Raw genomic sequence first — 19,846 nt, 5'->3', positions numbered from 1 at the left:
GTAGAGGACACACAGTGCATGGCCTACAGCCTGGGTATAAACTGCAGTGTAGACATGTGGCACTGCCTAGGCAAGTAAAAGACACCAGGCCTGAATCCTGTGGGTATGTCCCCTACACAGCTCTATACAGGCCCAAACAGCACCTCTGCCATCTACACTCTGCTATTTTTAGCAGTGCCGCAGCCTCCCCGCTGCTGGAATCTTTCCCTGCCGCAGGAAAAGGCTCTGTTGGTGGGGAAAGGCTCCGGCAGCTCCTTGCTGCCAGAGCTCTTCCCCGCTGCCAGAGCCTTTCACTGTCCCCTGTAGCTATGCATTGCAGAGGAGAGCAGCCTGGCAGGCTTGTACAGCGCACCCTGAAGCCTGTAGCTTGCATCTACACTACTTAGCCATGCTAGCGCAGATAGATCTACCTACGCTGCCATCCCAGTGTAGACGCACTCTTAGCGAACTCCTCTTTAAACTCGACCCAGTTGTCACCATCGGGTGCCTCTCCTGGAGGTTCGTGCTCTCTGGAAAGGTCAGCTGACCATCTTGCTGCCACTGGGGTGACATACACAAGAACCAGAGGAGAGCGCTGCTTTGTTGGCAATAAGCTTTTTTTCCTTCTTCTTTTTTTATTTAAAGCAGTAAAGCAGTGTTCAGACACTGCTACCCACAATGCCAGTGGGCCTGTTGAGCAAAATGACAGCGAACAAAAACTTCACCTTCAGTAGAAGAAAACCAACCCTTTATAGCAAGCCGCATAAATATTTACAACACATCAGTGCTATATACAGTCCATTCTATCATACAACTCGCTTCAAAACCGCTATGCACAATTTGGTTGTACAAAAGATAGATTTTTTTCCCCCTTGTACAGTTCAAACAATAAATTGTCCTTTTATCTTTTTGTTTTGTTTGTACAAATTAGAAAGTTGGTTACACTAACTTCAAACCTTTCGTTTTAAATAGTTTACTATAACCTCCATTTTTGATTGCACGATCAATACAAATCATAGCAGGTAGCACAAAGACATAGGTCACCAAAATCGGACAGAGATTATGCACACAGTTTTGTATGAAAGAGTCTTTCCTTTCAGCTAACACAGACGGTGCTCACCTTATATGGAAGTTGCAGTCAATGGAGTCTGAATTTAGCTGAATTGTGGTGAACCTGATTTACCAAAATTCAGCTTGTATGTTTAGTACATCCATGGATATATGCCAATAAATCGATTCAGGCACATGTAAAGCATGTGTGTGTGCACGCCTACACACACATGCATATGGAGATGTATATACACACACACACTCACACACACAGAGTCTAGGAGTGGACACACACTCTCACACAGAATTTACAGTATCTGGGCACAAGGAAGTACCTCGTTTTGAAGGGACTGTCATTCCCGAATCCCTGTGTGGAATGTACATGTGGCCGTAGTCACGAACACTGGAGAAGACTCCACTCCCTTGTACTCAAAACAGCAAGAAGAACCTGTTAGATGAACATCAGAAGTGACCAGCGTATTTACAACATCTGTCCTTAGCACTGCATCCCGGAAACCTAAAGCAACGGGCTCCTGGCCACACACCTCAGCATACTACCAGTAAGTAAAAACAACCCTCTGTCCGACTGATACCATTGCCCCAACGCCGCTCTGGGCAGAGCCAATGACTCTGGGGAAGTCTCTTAAAAGGATCAGTCCCTTGAAAACCAAACACCGAGCGGAGGGTTGGGGTGGGGTTACAGTTTTGAAATCTTAGTGTCTCTAAGTGCAATAGCTGCTTGTTCCAGCAGCTTTGTGCAAAAGACTGGATCATACCCAGCACTGTAACACTGAAATACCATGTACTGTATGTAACTATAAGGAAAACACCAGTCCTCAGTAATACAGAATACACTCACACAACATCCTGGGTCACCTATTTCTATTCCGGAACTCCGAGTGAGAGAGCCTACCCTCCATTCTTTCTTGACAAAGTTGACAACATTGATGTAAGAGTCACTGACTGGACCTGAATGAATGAATTTACACCAGGAAGAGAGTTTGCACTGCAATCAAATGCATTTCACACTCCATGGTGGCAGCTCTGCTCCAGTCACTGATATCAACCGGATAAACAAAAACAGCCCGACCTGGATAAACCCTAGTTCAGGTCTAACCCTACTCACTGAGTTTCTTTGGTCCCACATCGGCCAAATATCATGCATATGGTTCGGGACGTGATCCTGCCCCCAGGGAAGTCAGTGGAAGTTTTGCCACTAATTTCAATAGGAATATGATTTCTCACTTACTAAAAGAAAACATTCCTTTAAAGTACAGCTAAGACCTATGATCCAGATCCTCAAAAGTATGGAGGCTCCTAAATCCCATTGAAATCAATGGCTAAATACCTTTGCGGATCTTGGCCTAGGATGCCATGAACTGTGACTACTCCAAGCTTGTGTACGTTTACCAACCCACCCCATTTTCAGCTTGGTTTGGTGCTGTCATTAGACTCAGTGATGCTGGATCTGTCACATAAAGAGCGCCCAGAGAAGTTCTAGGCACACGTGGCTATTGGAGGTTTTGTGGTTATTTCTGGCAACACTACATGCTTTTGGGTTTGCCCTTGGTGTCTTCCAGGGGCGCACACTGTGGATGTATCCGCACAGTCGGGTTGGACTGCGATGACAGAGGGGTGTGTGGTTTTGGGGGGACATTTTTTCCAATGAAAATCATTCAACACCTGCCATGCAGATGTCTAGACAAAGGAGGAGCAAGAACAATTCAGACTCTAGCCCAACCAGAAAGCTGCAAAGCTGAGATCGGGAGCTTTTAAAGACCCTGCTGCCTCCTCCCCGTAACAATCCTAGCCAAGACCACCGGTGAGCTCTGGGCACTGCCTGTCTGCATTCGGAAGCAGGGTGGGGATCCGTGGGTGCACTGAGGTTTAATTTTTCCTGGTACTGTACACAGAGGAACGGAACAGTATCTTACTAACAAGGTTTTCTTTGAGCATTTGACCCTGTGAAGAGGAGCCTGGGCGAGTTCCCAGTACAGTCGTTTGTCATTGTTGAAAAACGAGCTGTCCAACTGCTCCATGTGGCAAAGCAGCAATGCCTCACAGCGTACTGCTTAAGGGTCCTGATTGCAACCACCTGTGTGGAACGAGTCGGTGGATCTCTGTCCTCACCCCAGACTGGAGGAACCATGCCCTGCCTGGCAGCTGTGGGCAGACTCACAACCAAATGGACCAACCTCGCTCCCTAGAGCTGGTCCCTGCAGGTCAGACTTGGGGACCTCCTTGCAGGGCAGAGCGGGGAACTGGCACTGGGCTGTTCCTTCTGCGAATAGCTCCGGGGAGAGGTGCTCTGGAGCATGAAATTCTCTAGCTGCAGAACAGGAAATCTTTTTAGCCCAAAGAGAACTATAGTGGCTTGAACCTCTTGGCGGCTACAGACCCACCCACCATTCCTGGGTAGCTCACCTTGGGCATCCGGCTGTCACTCCTTCCAGACAGCGCATGTGCCTAAAGACCAGGTCCCTATTTCCCTGCCCCCTTAGCAAAGGCAAGGTACCACAGAAGCCACAGGATGACGACTATCCAGCCATATAAGATGAGCACTGCTGCACAGAACCCAAACAGACTAAGAGTCTCAGCAATATTTAAAGAGGTCTGGATTTAACAGAAGACCTTTGCCGAGTGGTTTTGGAGGTTCTCTCTTTTTCAGTAATCCCAGGCCTGTCCTTGTTAAACGCAGCAAGCTCTGTGCTTCGACGGGGACATTCCAGGTGGTGAAGCTGCAGTTGCACTCATCACTTGACGTGCAGTAAGTGCAGGGAAGAAAAGCGACCAATGACTCAAGACTTACCACTCAATTAAGGCTTTGAAAGACTCACTCTGCTCCCAAGATATTTGACTTCTGGGGCTAAAACCCTCTATGGTGCAAACATCCGGAAGGAAACAATGAACAAGGAGACCCTCCCCTGCTCCTCTGCCTGAAACCCTCCCTTGGGTATCAAGTAAGCAATGGGGCAGCTGAGGGGCTGCAGAGACAAACAGCTGCAGCTGCCCGGGACATCGAAAGGAAGGATTTCCAAGGCTCCCCCCCTCCCCATTAGACATTCCCCCCTCTGATGTAACAGTGACATTCACCCGGCCCGGGCTGCCAAGTATAACAGGCATCATCAGATGGCAGTGCATGTTTGTACGGCTCTTTGCCAGGTTATATTTGAACCATGCACTTTGCAGGCATTTCCTTTTCTTTCTGTCAGTGGGGGATGCCCAAGGCTGGAACCCAAACTGTCCATTTTGATGTCCAAGTGTTTTCACTTTGACTTGGAGAGTCATGTGAGCATGAATGGGGCAGTGGGACAGGAAGGAAGGAAGTGGAACCGTTCTAGCTGGTTGGTTGTTGTTATCATTTGCGCTACATCAGCACATCTGGCATGGGCGGGGAGGGGAGGGGCTCTGTCAGCAAAACCCAAGCCAGTTGGGCTGGCATTTGCAAAGGGGCTTAAAGGGGTTAAGATTCCCAAGCTTCCACTGAAGGTCAATGATAGATGGGTGCCTAACTCCCTTAGGCCCCCATTTAAAACTTCCAGCCTAAATTCTCAAATGTCTCACTTATCTGACATGTTATGACGGCCGCCTTCAGGGATCAGCCCATTCAGGAAGAGAATCCCAGCCCCTCCTCCCAGCTCAGCTCTAGTTTTCATACAGAACGCCACTTCCTCTGCACTGCACAGCCAGATTCCCCACGAGGTGTGGGAAACACACAAACATCCAGCTCGCCCTGCCGGGATTGATGCACCTATCCTGCTAAGCAAGGACTGGATGGCAACCCCTCACACGTCTGAGACCAGCTTTCTCTGTCCATTCGCACAGGCTACTTGCATTTATTTCCTCTTGCTGTCACTTACTGCGAGGTACCGCTGAGGTCTAGTCTCACCGTGGCTGACAAAGCTTGGATCCCTTAAGGAAACAGGAAAAAGCTGCAGTAAAAGGTCTAAATCTCTAGAGCTAGCTGAAAACTGGGAAGGTTTTTGTGACAAATCATATTTTTTTCTTTTCCAGCGCCAGTCAAAAATGGGCTGGATTTCTGGTAAACATTTTGGTGAAAAGCGTGTTCATGTCTCATTAAAAAATTGCAAACATTTTTGGCAAGACACTGCAGCCAACCTCACTATTACTACAGTGCTAGGCTGTTCTGACCATGTAATTTTTTTAAAGGGGCTATTAGGGGGAAAGATGGGGTGAATTTAAACTTCACCCAGAAGAACCTACGGTTTCTTTGTAAAATATTATACCCAAAACGGCAGCCGTCGACCTTTTGTTTCTGAGCTGTGCCACACCTTCAGCAACAAACACACTTCCAAATATTTTGTGCGTTGAAAAAAAACACAAACCAAAAAATGCAGCAGAAAAGACACAAACGTCTGGCAACTTTAAAAACCAGCACATTGTAAAAACACCCCAACCAACCACCACGTACGATCTTCCTGTTGCTTTGAAATTGGAATCACCCTTGAGACGGTGTTGAAGAAAAATAACCATTGATAGTGTGACACTGTGAACCTTTTCCGTCGATATACTCCTCGCAGATCAGAGATTCTGTGCACAGCAGCTGTCTGTTCCAACAGGCAATGGGAGAGGCAGAAAGTCTATGTCCTGCTCTTCTTTCCTCTAGCGTGCAGAATGCAAAGCATTTAATACATCATCTTCCCCCCCGCCCCGCAAATCCCCAGAGTGAGAAAGCAGAAGTGAAGGAAAAACAAAAGTCTAATATTTTGTTCTTGAACCGTGTAACTGCAGATATGATCCAACATCATGGAATGAAAAATAATATAAAGCAGAGCGTTCATGTGCATCAGAAAAAATACAATACCAACGTTTTAAGTTTCTCACGAATCCCCTCCCACTGCAAACAAAGCCACCGACAAGGTCTTCGGAAAGGCTCCCTTGAGATCTCTGTGCCAGAGAGTAACCCCCTGCAAGGAGGAGAAAACCCCTCTGGGCTTGAGAGCAGTACATGTAAGAATGAGGAGGCCCTGCAGGTGTGGTAACATTTTTTTTTTTTTTAAAACTAAGTTAATACATTCTACTGACGTACAGACAACTGGGCCGGGCCAACGAGACCTCTTTTACATTTCCATACAATGGACAAACTCGTCAAACTTTGCACGCAACAACAGAACCTCTTTTCCAGGAGCCGAGACTGAAAGCAGCACGTAATACTGTTTTAAGTCCTTCCTCACGTCAAACATCTTGACATAATTCACTGAAGGTATCAAAAATATACCCTGTAGACCAATACATCATTTACAATTGCTTTTTCTCACCAGTCAGGAAACAATGCACTTAGAGCAATGGAGTCCCTTCATCTGCAGATTAATGCAGCACAAGATGGGGAACGTCTTCTGATTACAAGGTAAACCAAGGGTTTCTTTCTCAGAAGGACTTTTTTTTTTTAAAAAATGGATCCTTAGTTTTCCTCCCCCCACCCTGTAATTTTTATTTGTTTAAGCTTTTCCGGGGCCTGATCTGTCGAGGCACTGCTGGGGAAGTTAATCCCATGCAGGGGATGCCTGTAAGAAAAAGAACATCCCAAGCAGCCCAAGAGGAACAACATGGGGCCCGTTTGATTTTATAAATCAGTGGCGCAGCCCATGGGCTGATAAACGCACGGAGCAACCTGGAGGCTGGGGAAGGGCAGTCTAATCCTATTTCAAGTACTCAACAGCAGGCAACACGGGTGTGCAGGCAGAGAATACATGCTATGTGTGTGTATTGGCACGCGCACACACATATAGTATACGCACACGCACCCAAGCACGCTCATTCTCCTCCCAACATGGGTTTCCTCATTCTCACCGAATCTAAGGAGGAGAACTGGAGCACCAGCTGGTCTCCCCTGAGTAAACAACTGGGATTCAGTGAGCGACTGCATCCTTTGGAGCTTCCTCCCCCCTCCCATCAGCTGTTCACAGACTGTATCTCAGGCTCTCAGCTGCTGGGTGAGGACACCAGTGCTGGAAAGAGAACTAGGCTGGGTTCCATGTGGCTGTCTTAAGGCTTTAGACTGAAGAGGGTTCAGAAATTTCCTGATGTGAGAAATCGACCGATTGGAAAAGCGCTGCTCCGGTTTCTTTGCTGACAGCGCCATGGCCTGATATGGTCGGAGTCCACCTTGGCCAGCTCGCTACCCACGCGTGTCCGCTCTTCTCCCTCCCTCTCTTTCGTTCATTCGCTGTCTGACAGCGTTTCGTACTGGGAGCAGAGCAGCGGCTTGGGCTCCTCCTCCCAGGCGTGGTGCTGGCTGGTGGAGTTCCCTTGTGGAATGGACGCTGGCGGCGGGGCCGTGACCACGCCGGTTGGAAGCCTCATTGTCAGTGGGTTGTATGGAAATGGCGTGGAACCTGAATCGGTGCAGAAGGAAAGGAGAAACTCAACATGGTCCAAGAAGTGGCCCAGGGCAGGGAATTCACTCACCAGCACCCCCCCACTCAGTGTCAGAGAGCCCCCTTGCAATTCAGCACAAGTGGCAGGGAAGAGAGGCCCAGGAATGGAAGAGCAGCGGGGCCTGTGGGTCAGGGGTGCGATGAACTGGCACAGCTGACTCCCGAGGGGTGTCCCCAGGTATAATAAGTAGTAACTTCCCTAACGGGACGAGTTAGCTGACACTGACCCGGGTGTCTGTCTGGGGAGGCAATCTCACCCTCCCACACCTGGCAGAGTGCAGAGCCAAAGCCCCCAGGGGGCAGCGCTGCGATACCTGCGGACGAAGGCCTGTCCTCCCAGACTCGATTGGTTAGCGGTGTCCTCCTGTTACAGTCCCCCTCCGAATGAACGGAAGAAACAGACGGTGGTCTCTCTCCGGAGGACAGGCCCGGCGCTGGAGACTTGGCCTTGCGGCCATTGGGTCTGGCAGCAATCTTTGGCTTCCCTCCTCCTCCTGCAAAGAGAAGCACCTTGCTTGTCAAACTGATCGCTGGAGACACACGCCACATGGCCAAGGCAGCAAAAGCGGCTCATGATTTTGGGTGCCTAACCGGAGATGCCTTAAAGGAGCCTGATGTTCAAAGGGGGGGGGGGGGTGTGCTCAGCAGCTCCTCAAGGTCTGGCCCCTTTAAGGAGTCTCTGGATGAGTCCCCAATTTCACTAGGAGCTTGATCTAGGTCTCTTGCATGTTCAGAACTGCACGTGCAGCCTTCAGGTACCACTAGAGGTACAGGAAGCTTAGCATCCGCGAACCTTCACAGCAGACGTCTGGGCGGGGAATGGTACAGAACAGAGTTCTTGGCATTTCCCAGCCAGAAACGGGAAGGTTTTCCCATGCTACAAGAGTGCGCCTGTATTCGGGGCGTTCTACCAGCAAACCCCTATCGACCATTCGCTAAAATGCCCAAGGATTTCAAGGCCCTCTGCTGGAATGAAGAAGCTACTGCAGCTGCAACGGAAAGGCTCAAAGGGCCAAATACTTCCCTGACTTACCCCCCCACGCCACCATGGCCTTGTCGGCTCCTTGTTGAACTCACCTGCTACCACGAAGCAAGCTGCAGCAGCTTGTGTCCGGCATGGGGGCTGCGCACTTGGACGCACTGAAGGGTCTGGCACAAGGAGAGAGTGGGCTGATGAAGGGTGTTTGCCTGCTGGCCCGGCCTGGCCGTTTTTCTGCAAGGGACTGGGGAGTGCCTCATTGAACTCCTAAAACCCAGTGCCAGGGGCTTTAAGTGACTCAGTAGGACAGGGACTGCGTGTGAGAAGGAACAGGAACCCACATGCTCCTCCTCCCTCTCTACAGACAGTCTGGATGCAGGGCCGCCCGGGAGCACAAAGGGGGCAGTTTGCCCTGCCCCTCCACTTGAGATGGCCCCCATGCCCATGGAATTTGAGTGCGTATGGCCTGGGGTTACAACACCATTCACTCCCTGTCCTGACAGACAGACAGTCAGGCCAAACCTGAATGGTGCTTTTACCCCATGCACCGGGCTGCAACGCCCAGAGCAGGGAGCTGGACCCAGCCCTGCAAGATGGGAGTCGCTGCTGTGGGGTGAGTGTGGGATGGGCTCTCTCTCCAACCCCCCACACCCCTGAGTCCCATTTGTCTCCATGGTAATGGTTTTTGGAAGGGTAGGGGCCTCACTTTCAGATTTTGCCCCAGGCCCTCAAAATCTCTGCGTGGCCCTGCCAGAACGGCTCCATTCTGGTGAATTCCCAGGATAAGCAGCAGAGCTCCCTTTCTCCAACCCAGCCATGTCCTGTCCTTGCCAGGACAAGATGTAACTCAATGCTTCTGTAACTGGAGCCATGTTAACCCATGTGGATGGCAAATCAATTGGTATTTGGGGGAATGACGGACTCCCCACCCCCTGCCCACATTTCTGATTCTACCCACCTCCGCATGTCCTAGCGGCATTGGGGAGATTCGTGGGAATGGCTGTCCCCGGAGCTGTACAATGGCCCAACCCTGAAGTCAGGGGCAATTCCTTGCATTTGACCTGCTGCACAGGCTTGCAAGCAGTGTTCTCACGTCCTGAGATGCCCAATTCGTGGCATGGGGCGGGAGGAGCAGTGGGTCTTCTGGCCTCAGCAGGGATGCTCCCCTCCCCAGCTTTCCAAAGTTTCTGCCTTATCCCACCATTCTCAGTTGCCTTGAGGCTTCCCTCCCATTCCAAATGCCTCCCTCTGCTGTCCCCTGACACGGCATCTCTCCCCAGCCCCGGCTGTTTTGGGGGGCTGCCGTTCCCACCGCTCCACCAGCGAGCCTGTCTTCCAGAAGGCTCCAGAAGGCTGTCTTCCAAAGCAGAGTGACAGATACAGCGCCAGGCCTTTGCAGCGGCTGAATGGTGGGCAGGCAACACTGACAGCTAAAGAAAAGCTTGGAGCCAATCTACAACCGTGGTTAACCATCAACCCAGCCGAGAGCAGGTGAAGACTCCCCCTGGCAGGTACATGGGGAGCCCCAGATGGGAGGTTAACCACGAGCCCTGCTACCATCTGAATGAGGTTGTTTCCCCTGGTACTGTGGATATCACACAGCCAGAGCTAGGGACACCTGGGCTGGAGGGGAATGGAAAACTTTGTGCTTCTCTACCTCCAGTGCCCCAAATGTCCCTTCCCTGATCCCCACAATGGGGCGTGTGTGTTTTAAAGGACTATTTTTATTCAGGGGGCACATTTCTACCAAGAGAAGCATGGATTTCTCACTGGGCGAGTATCTCTTTTGGGGCAATATGATCTCAGGCCCTGATTCAGCAAAGCACTCAAGAACTTGATTTCAATCAAGTGCTTTAACTGAAGCAGACGGCGCTTTACGTAAATCTAAACGTTTGGCTCAGCAGGGAGGCTTAAAGGCCTTGCTGAATCAGGATCCTCGCTCGGGCTTGGGATTTGTTTGAAATCCACATTTCTCTGCAGTGTCTTTCCGTTGGCTTTTTTTTTTTTTTGTTAAAATAAACCTTGACAACATAAGAAGAAAAGGAGATTAAACAAGGAAAAGAGCCCGGTCAGTGTTTTAGAGAAAAAGCAACAGCCCCTTTCAGGCTCCGACACGAACATAACAGATTCCAGGATTAATCAGCGAATTCACAAAGCTCGAAGGGAAAACACAAAACAAAGAGGATATAAAAAAAGAATGAACAACGCTGAGAAACGGCGAAGGTGGAAAGGGCTGCAGACCTGGCAAGGAGCGCATGTCGTCATTCCGTCCGTCAGCAGCGGTTATGGGCATAGCAGCGGGCACGCTTGCACTGGCATTCAGAGAGTTAAAAGCATTGGCACTGAGAGGCGAGCGCTCTTCCCACTGCTCGTCATATTTACCCATTAGGGCCTTCCTAATTATTGCCTCCAACCCCATGTTGGTACTGGAATTTTCTTGAACCGACTGGCTTCTACAACTGATTAGCCCTGGGAGATACGGAAAGGGGAAGGAGAGGTGAGGGGTGGGAGATGGGTTGGGGGGGGGGAACCAAATAAGAAGAAAGATGGGGGGGGGAGAAAGGAGACAAGGGAGAAGGGAAGAAACAAACAGTCAGCACATTCTTGCAAAGCAACAAAATTTGTCATATTGTTTTTAAGCTCTGCAGTGCACTCCATCCCCCCGCCCCGCCCCAGGGCTTGGCAGGAGCTGGGGGGGTGGGGAGTTAGAAAACTACTTGCTGAGTGAGGAAGAGTCTGGGGGGGGAAAGGGGGAAATGATTTAAAAAAAAATTTTAAATGGAGACCCCAATGCCTCAATAGCTGAGGAGCGACAATGGAGTGACAGGAATGGATCCTGTGGCTGGCAGTGCCTCGTGGGCACACGGCCCAGCAACAACCTGCTGGGGAACTTGTCCTAGCTCTCCTGTCGGGTTGTTCTCTACTGGGTCCGGTGGGGCAGGAGGTCAAGAGGAGAGAATCCGTCCCCGTGCTGTTTAATTCCTTCCCAGCCCCCTGCACCATCTGTAGTCCGGACTCCATTGGGGCCCAGACACCCACATCTACAGGTCAAATGTCATTAGGAAACAGGATGCAGAAACGCAGTGATGTGTTTGAGTGCTTGTGAGTCATCAGAAGCCATGCAGTTATGGTGCAGCGCCGCACAGGGACCGTAGGGCACTCGCTCAGCCACGGGACCATCATTCCCAATGCGTCGGTTACAGGAAACGAGCAAGGGCAAAACTTAGAGAGTCAAAATACAGGCAAGAAAATAAAATGCCATGTTTCCTTAATGGCCACTTTGGTGCCTGCAGCCCCCTCTTCCCACCCTCAGAGCAATTCTCCTCTCCCAGTGGGAATGCTGCAGCCATGGTGCCCCCTCCTCGTATCTTATGCAGTGGAGCGCTCACACGTTCATTCCTCCCCCTGCGAATGAGCAGCATCCCTACCCAGCTCCCAGCATCACACACTCTGCTCTAGTGTCCCAAACCCACCTACATTCCCGAGCGTTTGCCTTTCTCCTTCGCTCAGCCCAGCGGAGCGACCCTTAGCTACAGGCTTTTCCCTGCAACACTTCCAGTCTCACACCCAAGCTCCTGCTGACACAGACAAGGACACGCAACCCCCCGCCTCCAATGCTCCTAGCTCACAGCTAAAGGGATCCACCTGACTCGACTGCCTGCATGAGTCAGCTTAACCACTGTGCAGGGTCAAAACCTGGCTCTTTGGTCACCGCCTCCCTTCCCCAATACTAACTCTTACTGGGAAGCTTTAAGGCAGAGAACCCCATTGCCAGCAGCCTCTGCCTTGCAGATACCACAGAAACTTGGGGCTCAACCTGGGGCTTGGATCAAACAAAAAAGGGTGGGAATGCACAGTGGGCATGGGTCTAGTTCCCTAGCATAGAGTGGGATGCCAGAAGGATCCATGGCTGATGCCTGCCTTTCGACCAAATGGCAGGGTTTGGGGACAGTGCAGGTCCCTGGGAAGTTTAGGCATTCTACAAAAAGACCAGTCCCGGCGTTAACACCACTGAAGTCCGTGTTCTTAGAGTGGGGACTCAGCTCGGAGGGCCATAGGTTTTGGTTTGATACAGAAAAGCAAATGAATATGATCCGCTAGCTCGGTTTGTCTGCCTCATGAAGCGTGCTATATAGTGATGCATGTGTACACAGCACACTTCAGCTGAGGCGTGCAGAGCGCACTCCAGCTAAGAAGGAAGCCCCCGCAACTTCCTTGGGAAGCAGGCACTGCTGTACCCATTGCACAGAAGGGGAAAGGGAGGCTTTGCGAGGTGAAGTGACTTGTCAAGGGCAACCAGCAAGCCAGGGGCAGAGCTGGAGCGAGAACCCAGGAGCCCTGACTGCTGCTCCCTGTCCTGTTCCAGTGCTGTTCTTGGCCCTATCAATGCCTAATCCCTTTTGGGAACGCTCTCCACGAGGCTTCGATAAAATCCGGCAGCGCTTTCCACAGGTTATTTATACACTGCGTGGGAAAAAGGAGCCTCTGGAGAGGAAAGGCGGAGAGCAGCCCTGCTCCAGTAGCCTCTGACGTCTGAAAAGACACACATCTGAGCTGGAAAAAGAAAAGGAGTACTTGTGGCACTTTAGAGACTAACCAATTGATTTGAGCATAAGCTTTCGTGAGCTTTTCGTGAACGCATCCGATGAAGTGAGCTTTAGCTCACGAAAGCTCATGCTCAAATAAATTGGTTAGTCTCTAAGGTGCCACAAGTCCTCCTTTTCTTTTTGCGGATACAGACTAACACGGCTACTACCCTGAAACATCTGAGCTGGGAAGAGCAAGCCTGTTACAGAAGCAGCCAAGGGGCTGCCAATGAAACCCGAGCCTGTGCCCCCAGGGGCGGCCTGAGGAAAGACAGGCCATCATTTGAGAAGCGGATTCCCCTCAGCTGCAGGGGGAGGATTCTGGGAACCCCTTGGAGCTGGCTGCGCTCTCAGTGGGGAGGGAAGAGGCCTCACAGTCCGGGACTGCTGGGCTCCCCTGTTGCAATGGAGTGTAACAGGGACACTGGCACCAGAGGCCTTGACTTCTCGTGTGGTGCTGGAGTAGGGAGGAGTAGCCTGAATGCCTCCTTTAATGCTGAAGAGCTTGGAGAGACAGAGAGAGACAGAGAGAGAGAGAGAGAGACACGCAGAGCCAGGAGTCATGGACTCAGCTCTTTGGAGCCCCGCAGTGCTCTGGTGAGAGGGCTCCCGTACGAAAGTACAGTCCCTCCACTTCCAGAACCACCGTTCTGCAGGAAGGGAGCAAAGGTCTTTTTCGCACAGGAGCTCATTGCCACTCAACGGCAAACGCCCGTGAGGCAGGTCGAACTTTCAGGCTCTGGGCCTGTGGAGATGCCTACACTCTTTTCTCCGAAATAGAGCTCCTGGAGGTCAAAGGTGACTACTGCCTCTGAAAAACTGCGGCTGTCCCCTCTCAGTAACAAGGTGGGACCTCTGTCTCCACGACAGCATCGCACAGGGACATTTCTGCTGGCCCACCTGGGTGGATGCCCTGTTGTCCTCCTCTGAACCTGCCCAGCCCCACTCACACCTCATCCCCTGGGCAGGCTCAGCTCTCAACGGCGGAACTGTGCGCCATGCTCTGGAAAACCACAATGCCCCCGCAGCGTGTGGCGTGACCTTCTGGTCCCACTCTGCCAAGTTGCCGTCCTCCCTTCATTTAAGACTATCCGCAGCCATTCCCCTTTCTGCATCAGGTCTCAGTCTTGGAGTTCTTTGGGCACTGCACTGTCCCTGTCGTTTAGACAGGAAGCTCTTCAGGGCAGGGACGGTCTTTACTTTTATGGAGTGTACAGCACCTTGCACAATGCCAGGGCTAACCAAGTATTAACTTAGCACAATGTATACAGCTCATATTGTTACTGATCTAAGCTTTAAGCCTGAAGGCCCCTTAGTTTCAGAATAATGTTTTTCTGTCTGTATAGGAACCAACATCTGAGCCCACCTTCTCTCTCTCTCTCTCTCTCCCCCCACCCTCTGGGCTCAGATGGTCATTGCTTTGTCTGGCATGTGTCCCTTCAGCAAGTATTTACAAGTATTAACAAGTCAGTGTATCTGATGTAGTGTCCCCTGGATAAAGTCTGGGACACCACGCTGCCCAACCAGCCACCAAACGGCTTAAGACACGTGGGGACTTTCTGCTTTCAGCAAGACACACGTCTGGGAAAATGAAACAAGAAGTTTGCTGGGAATGGCGGGCAGCCTCTCCTCAGTTCTGGGCTGAGCTTGTAGCACTGTTCAAGGACCCGAATTCTGCTGCCAACGCCGACGGGACCGGCATGATCATCTAGTCTGACCTCCCGCCTAACATGCGCCAGAGAACCTCACCCACTGATCCCTGCATCCAGCTCATCACGTGTAGTTGAGCTAAAGCATCCTGTTCCCTTTCCCTCTCCCTCTGACTCTAGCTCCAACCTTCCTGTTTGCCAGCTCATACCTCTTCATGGCAGCAGAGTCTGTACCTTATGCTGCCGGCCCTCTGCCAGTAAGAGTCCATTTAAAGATACTGCTTCCCTACAGCGTCCTCCCTGCTGGCGTTACATGGTCTCCTCCCAACCCAACAGATCCCAGGCCAAAGGCCTCCAGGCTGTAAGTTTTTGTGTCTTCTCAAATTCTGACAACCTGGAGGCTTTGAAAGGGCTAGGCCTGTAGCCAGCAGCCCGACAGAGCAGTTTCCAAAGCAGGGAAGGGCTGTACGCACATATTCTCCCAGCCTCCCACCTTTCCCACCAGGAATATACTGTATCATATTGCAATAAATGACACCGGAACCTGCTGAACTCCTCTTCTCAGGCTGTGAATTCTGTGTGGCGTGTGGCAGAGTATGACATACAATAAAGATATATTGGGACTGTTACCTGCTCCAGTAATTGCTGGCATGTTGAAAATCTCTGTCCCAGGCTGTCCAACATCTGGAGGAAGACAAAGAAGTCCCTCAGTAAGAACTGCAGCGCACAACGGTTGACTCCTAGGGGAGCTTTTCCTTCCTAACACTTCCTCAACTCCAGAGGATCATGGGACATGCAGTTGGAGGCCTGGCACCTACATTACATTACCCACACTGACAAAATCCCAGGCCAAGTTCGAGGCGTGGGTGGGTGGAGTGAGGAATGATGGTTTGGGACTAGAAAGTATCTCTGTTTTTAAAGCAATGCTACCCCCAGACACGCAAGCCCTGGCCATTCCAATCAACATCAGAGGTTCTCCAAGTATGACCCATGGACAATCAGTGGCCTGTAAAGCCCTTCCAGGTGGCCTGATATGCAAGGAGTGGCGGTTTGGGAAGTTGGATGCATGGGAGAATGCTGCTCTCACCAAGTGGACCAGAGATGGCAACAGAGAACCACAGGTACAGGTCTAACCCTACTGGCATTAATGCAGCAGAGCCCCAGAGAGTCATGTTGATTTCCACAAGTGCAATCCCGTCTCCCTCTACCACGAGATCCTGCCCTCTGGGAGGTTAAGCTGGGGTACAAAACCCAGAGCTTTCTTGGGGTGTTTCCAAAGGTTCATTCCCCCATTCTCAGAGAAGAGTTTTTGTTCATGCATTCAGCAAGGGGGAAATACTAAGTCAATATTTTCCCTCTGAGCTGAGCTATTTGACTTGGGTATCACTTTTCTTAGAATAACAGCAGTTCTCTAACACAAGGCGTTTCCTATTTCTGTATATTTTCCCCGATAAGGAAACGAGTGGGAGGTCACTCGGTTCAACCATACGTCCCCCAAGGGACATAATATGGTTGGATCATGGTAACAGCACACACAGGACGAGACAGCTCGATCCTTCTTATCCAATACAGCTGTTATAAGATGGATTCAAATTGAATTAGTATTGACTGTATAATGCTGAGCTAAATTAAATTATGATCCTATCTACTCTATTAGCGGCTAATGAAGGAATGGGATGAATTTTGAATACGAGTCAGGCTGGGTGTTTTTTCAGAGCTGTACCAATATTGATGTCGGGTCTGAGAGACGCATCTTCAGGAGACAGAATTCAGGCTGGCTGGGCAGTCATTAAAAATGTCAATAGCTCTTAAGACTCCTCTATTCTCCACTTGTTAGTTAGTTTCTATAGAGGTCAGTCAGTGCTGGTGAATGGTGCTGGACCAACAGCCCCAGGGAAAGGACAGGCTTCTAAGAGGCACCTTCGGGGTAGATCAGTCTCACAGATCCTGGCCTAGCTGCCAGCACGACCAATGCGCCTTGCAGTGGCGGAGGGGTATATCTGACCTAAATGGCCATGACCCATCCTTAAGGTCCCCAAGTCACCTGCCTTTCTATCTCTTTTCCCCATCAGCAGATCTCCCTGCCCCGTTCCTCTCTGACGGATCTGTGCAGTGGGAAGACACTGAACTAAGACGTTTCCCAACATGCCCGGCCACACACAGGCACAGTACTTGTATGCAGGAGAGGCACAGGATGTGCTTACGCCTCTGTACTTAACAATATGCCACTGCATGGATGGGATAAGAGCATGGGGCAGCAAATTCTCATCCCCAAAGCTGCAGAAGAAAATGGCTTCAGACTGCTCAAGTTTGGGAGGTGGGCTCCTGTCCCTTTAAATCACAACAGCAGCCATGTCAGAAAGAGGGCTACTCTGGAATTCCCTCTCCCTTCTTTGTTTTTGCAAGGCGCCTTCATCCCACACCACCCCCGCCGGCAGCGGCTGCATGAAAACCCCAGCCTGGAAGCCTTACTGTACTCCGTTTCGCTCCTGTTGGTCGTGCCGAGCTTTTTGATGATCTCCTGCTTCTTGGATTTCACCATGGCGGAGTTGCTCTCGGTCAGTTTGCTGAAGAAGGCTGGGGGCTGGGTGTTGTTTCCTGGGGATTTGGAACCCATTCTGTGAAGCAAAAGGCAATCAGCAATGGCTGTACAGGGCTCAATCTAAGTCCTTCTGTCTATTGAACCCCTATCCCATTAGCCACCCAATGCTTTGAGCCAGGCCCCAGGCCACCCAGATATTGGGGGCTTTCTAGCTTCCATTTATGAGTTAGGTTGTCTTCAATTTGAGACTGATCAAAGGCCCCTAAATACAGTGTGGCTTATTCCCCCAGGAGGTCCCAGACCACAAAATGTCTCTTGGCTGGAAGAGAAACACTTCTGGCTTCTTTCTTCTTACTCTAGATTGAAGGGCCCCAACAAAATTCTCCTCTAGGCCCTGAAATCCTCTGCCCTAGAAGTGAATTCTTTCTGCTCAGCCAATCACCGGAGCAGAAAGATTACGTGGTAAGGCACCTTGGGAAGAGACTGAGGACAAGGGCAGGGGATCTCTGAGCTGCCAGAACAGGCTGGCCCTCAGCTGCAGGAAAGAATTGGAAGGAGTCAGGATCCCTGGGTTCCACTCCTGACACTGCCTCTTGCGTGTGACCTTGGGAAGTCACTCAGCCTCCATCTATCACCCTGCAGCAGGGGTCAAGTACTTTGCGCCCTGGGGTTGGGAGAGTTAATGAACTCTGCTTGGACAGCCACAGATGGGAGGCAAAGCACTATCCCCGGGCACTGGCAGTCAGAGGGAAGGACTTCGGGAAGAGGCTGCAAAGCGAGTTAATCCCTCACTCTCGTTATTTGGTGGCATATCCAACCCCAGCAGCAATATAAATGAAGAAAGCTGGCAGTCAGCTCAGCCAGCCACTCCAGGCCTGACCCAGAACGCTCCAGGGCAGGCAGCATAGAATGACAACTGGCTACCATTCGAGGGTAGTCTGTGCTCCCAGGAATGGCCCAGCTCTGCCCCCCAAGCGCTCAGAGTAGAACGCGGAGGGGAAGGAAGACCCCAGAGTATTGCTTTTGTGCTGTAACCCCCGGCCAGGCAGGAAGAGCCCACGTTCCCCTCCTCCTGTGGTTACCTCTGCTCTGACTGTTCTCCCTCTCGGTACAAGATTGGGTACGAGGTGCTCCTTGCGTGCTCCGACTCTCCCATGCCGTCTGGTGGCGAGACAGGCTCAATGCAGTCATCCGGTGCACTCCCTGCAGACGCTTTGCTCTGCTCAGGAGATCTGAGGACGTGCAATGAGATGCTGTTATTCCATTACAATGCTCTTAACCTCTGCACAGCAGCACCAGGGGAAGAGGGATTAAAACCCTTCTGCAAACTGGAGCGTCAGGGAGAAGGAGGAACCAACCCCCCCAAGCCCTTAATGTTACCCTTAAATTGCATATTTGCTAAGAGCATGTCGCTTTGTGTGTTTCTGAACCACACACCTATATCGGAAGGATTAAATTTAGACAGGCCCCAAAGCTGTAGGCAACTCATATGTAATCCTGCAATTGGCCCTAATAATAGTTACACTGCAGAAACAGAGGAACTAACCCTGGGACCTTGTGGCTCAGATCAAGTGTCCTATCAGTACATCCTCTACCCGGGGCGACGTCCTGCATTTGCTGCAAGCGGGGCCTCATCTAAACTCCTCTAGAATGTGTCAATCAAAGCTGTGGCATTTCGGAGAATTAACCCTTCGAAGGTATGGCTCTGCAGAGTCCAGAGAGTTCATTTTCTCTTACTGCAGTGTTAACAAACTGTGCATTTACACCTGCCTCTGGAAATTTCCACTACATGCATCCGATGAAGTGGGTATTCACCCACGACGAAAGCGTATGCTCCAATACGTCCGTTAGTCAATAAGGTGCCACAGGACTCTTCGCCGCTTTTACAGATCCAGACTAACAGGGCTACCCCTCTGATACATTGTGACGGTCTCTAGGACCACAGAGGACACTCCTGCACCCTCCGAAAGCACTAATATATCTGGGTGAAAAATACAAGGGCTCAAAACTCCACCAGTCACCAGGGACAAAGACGAACAGGAGCTTTCTCTAGGGATTTTTTTGTTCTTATTATTTTCTCCTTGGTTTTATTTTTAGTACTGAGCACCCTGTTTCCTCTGCAACCAACAGGGGGCAGATTCTAGCACCCTGCAGAGGAAATGCAGGGCTCTGCTCCTGAGTTATCCTAATATCAAGAGCTAGACCCCTGCATAAGAAAGCTGCTATTTCTGGCTGCTCATGCTGGCAGGTGAGTCCACTTTGCCCCAGTCTGGGCTATCCGGGAGAGTGGAGAGTGTCTCTGGGGCAGAGGGCACTAGGTGCAGGAAGAGACGGGTCCTGCAGAGAACACTCCTAAGAGCAGCCAGGCTCTGGAGAAAGCTCAGGATTAGGGCTCGGTTGTTTGTTCACACGAGGAAAAAAGGCGCGTTTTAAAAGCATGATCACTACCACGTTAAAATCCCTGCGTGGCTGGGGCAAGCTGCATTAGCCGGTGGATGTGAACCCTATAGGGGTAGCCTGGAACTCCCGGCGACCAGCTAAGCCACGTTAAAACTGCACCGTGCCCTGTCTCCACCAGAATGTTTGCCTGTGTTTGTTCCCACATGTTTCAAACGCGCCCTTTCCCCTTTGTGCAGAGCCCGCTGAAGGAGGTGAGCGTGAGC

At 50.9% G+C, this 19,846-nt stretch overlaps 1 protein-coding gene across 12 annotated transcripts in view; it reads right to left on the bottom strand.

The window, feature by feature from the left end:
* Positions 1–710: 710 nt before the first annotated feature.
* Positions 711–19,846, bottom strand: part of NCOR2 (nuclear receptor corepressor 2) — a 404,021-nt gene continuing 384,885 nt past the window's right edge. For 10 of the 12 annotated variants that reach the window (XM_048821124.2, XM_048821129.2, XM_048821126.2 and 7 more), the window contains 6 exons: positions 18,266–18,415; positions 17,114–17,259; positions 15,272–15,325; positions 10,648–10,875; positions 7,742–7,921; positions 711–7,385 (listed from right to left, as the gene is read on the bottom strand). In XM_048821124.2, coding sequence (XP_048677081.2) covers positions 7,210–7,385; positions 7,742–7,921; positions 10,648–10,875; positions 15,272–15,325; positions 17,114–17,259; positions 18,266–18,415 — 934 coding nt within the window. In that variant the 3' untranslated portion in view covers positions 711–7,209. The remainder of the gene's footprint in view (positions 7,386–7,741; positions 7,922–10,647; positions 10,876–15,271; positions 15,326–17,113; positions 17,260–18,265; positions 18,416–19,846) is intronic. The other 2 variants (XM_048821133.2, XM_048821134.2) reach the window with 2 other exon arrangements.

This window comes from Caretta caretta, chromosome 15 (assembly GCF_965140235.1).
Source record: "Caretta caretta isolate rCarCar2 chromosome 15, rCarCar1.hap1, whole genome shotgun sequence".
Lineage (NCBI taxonomy): Eukaryota > Metazoa > Chordata > Testudines > Cheloniidae > Caretta > Caretta caretta.
Note: the sequence above shows the minus strand (reverse complement) of the source record. Positions and strands in the feature narration are given on the sequence as shown.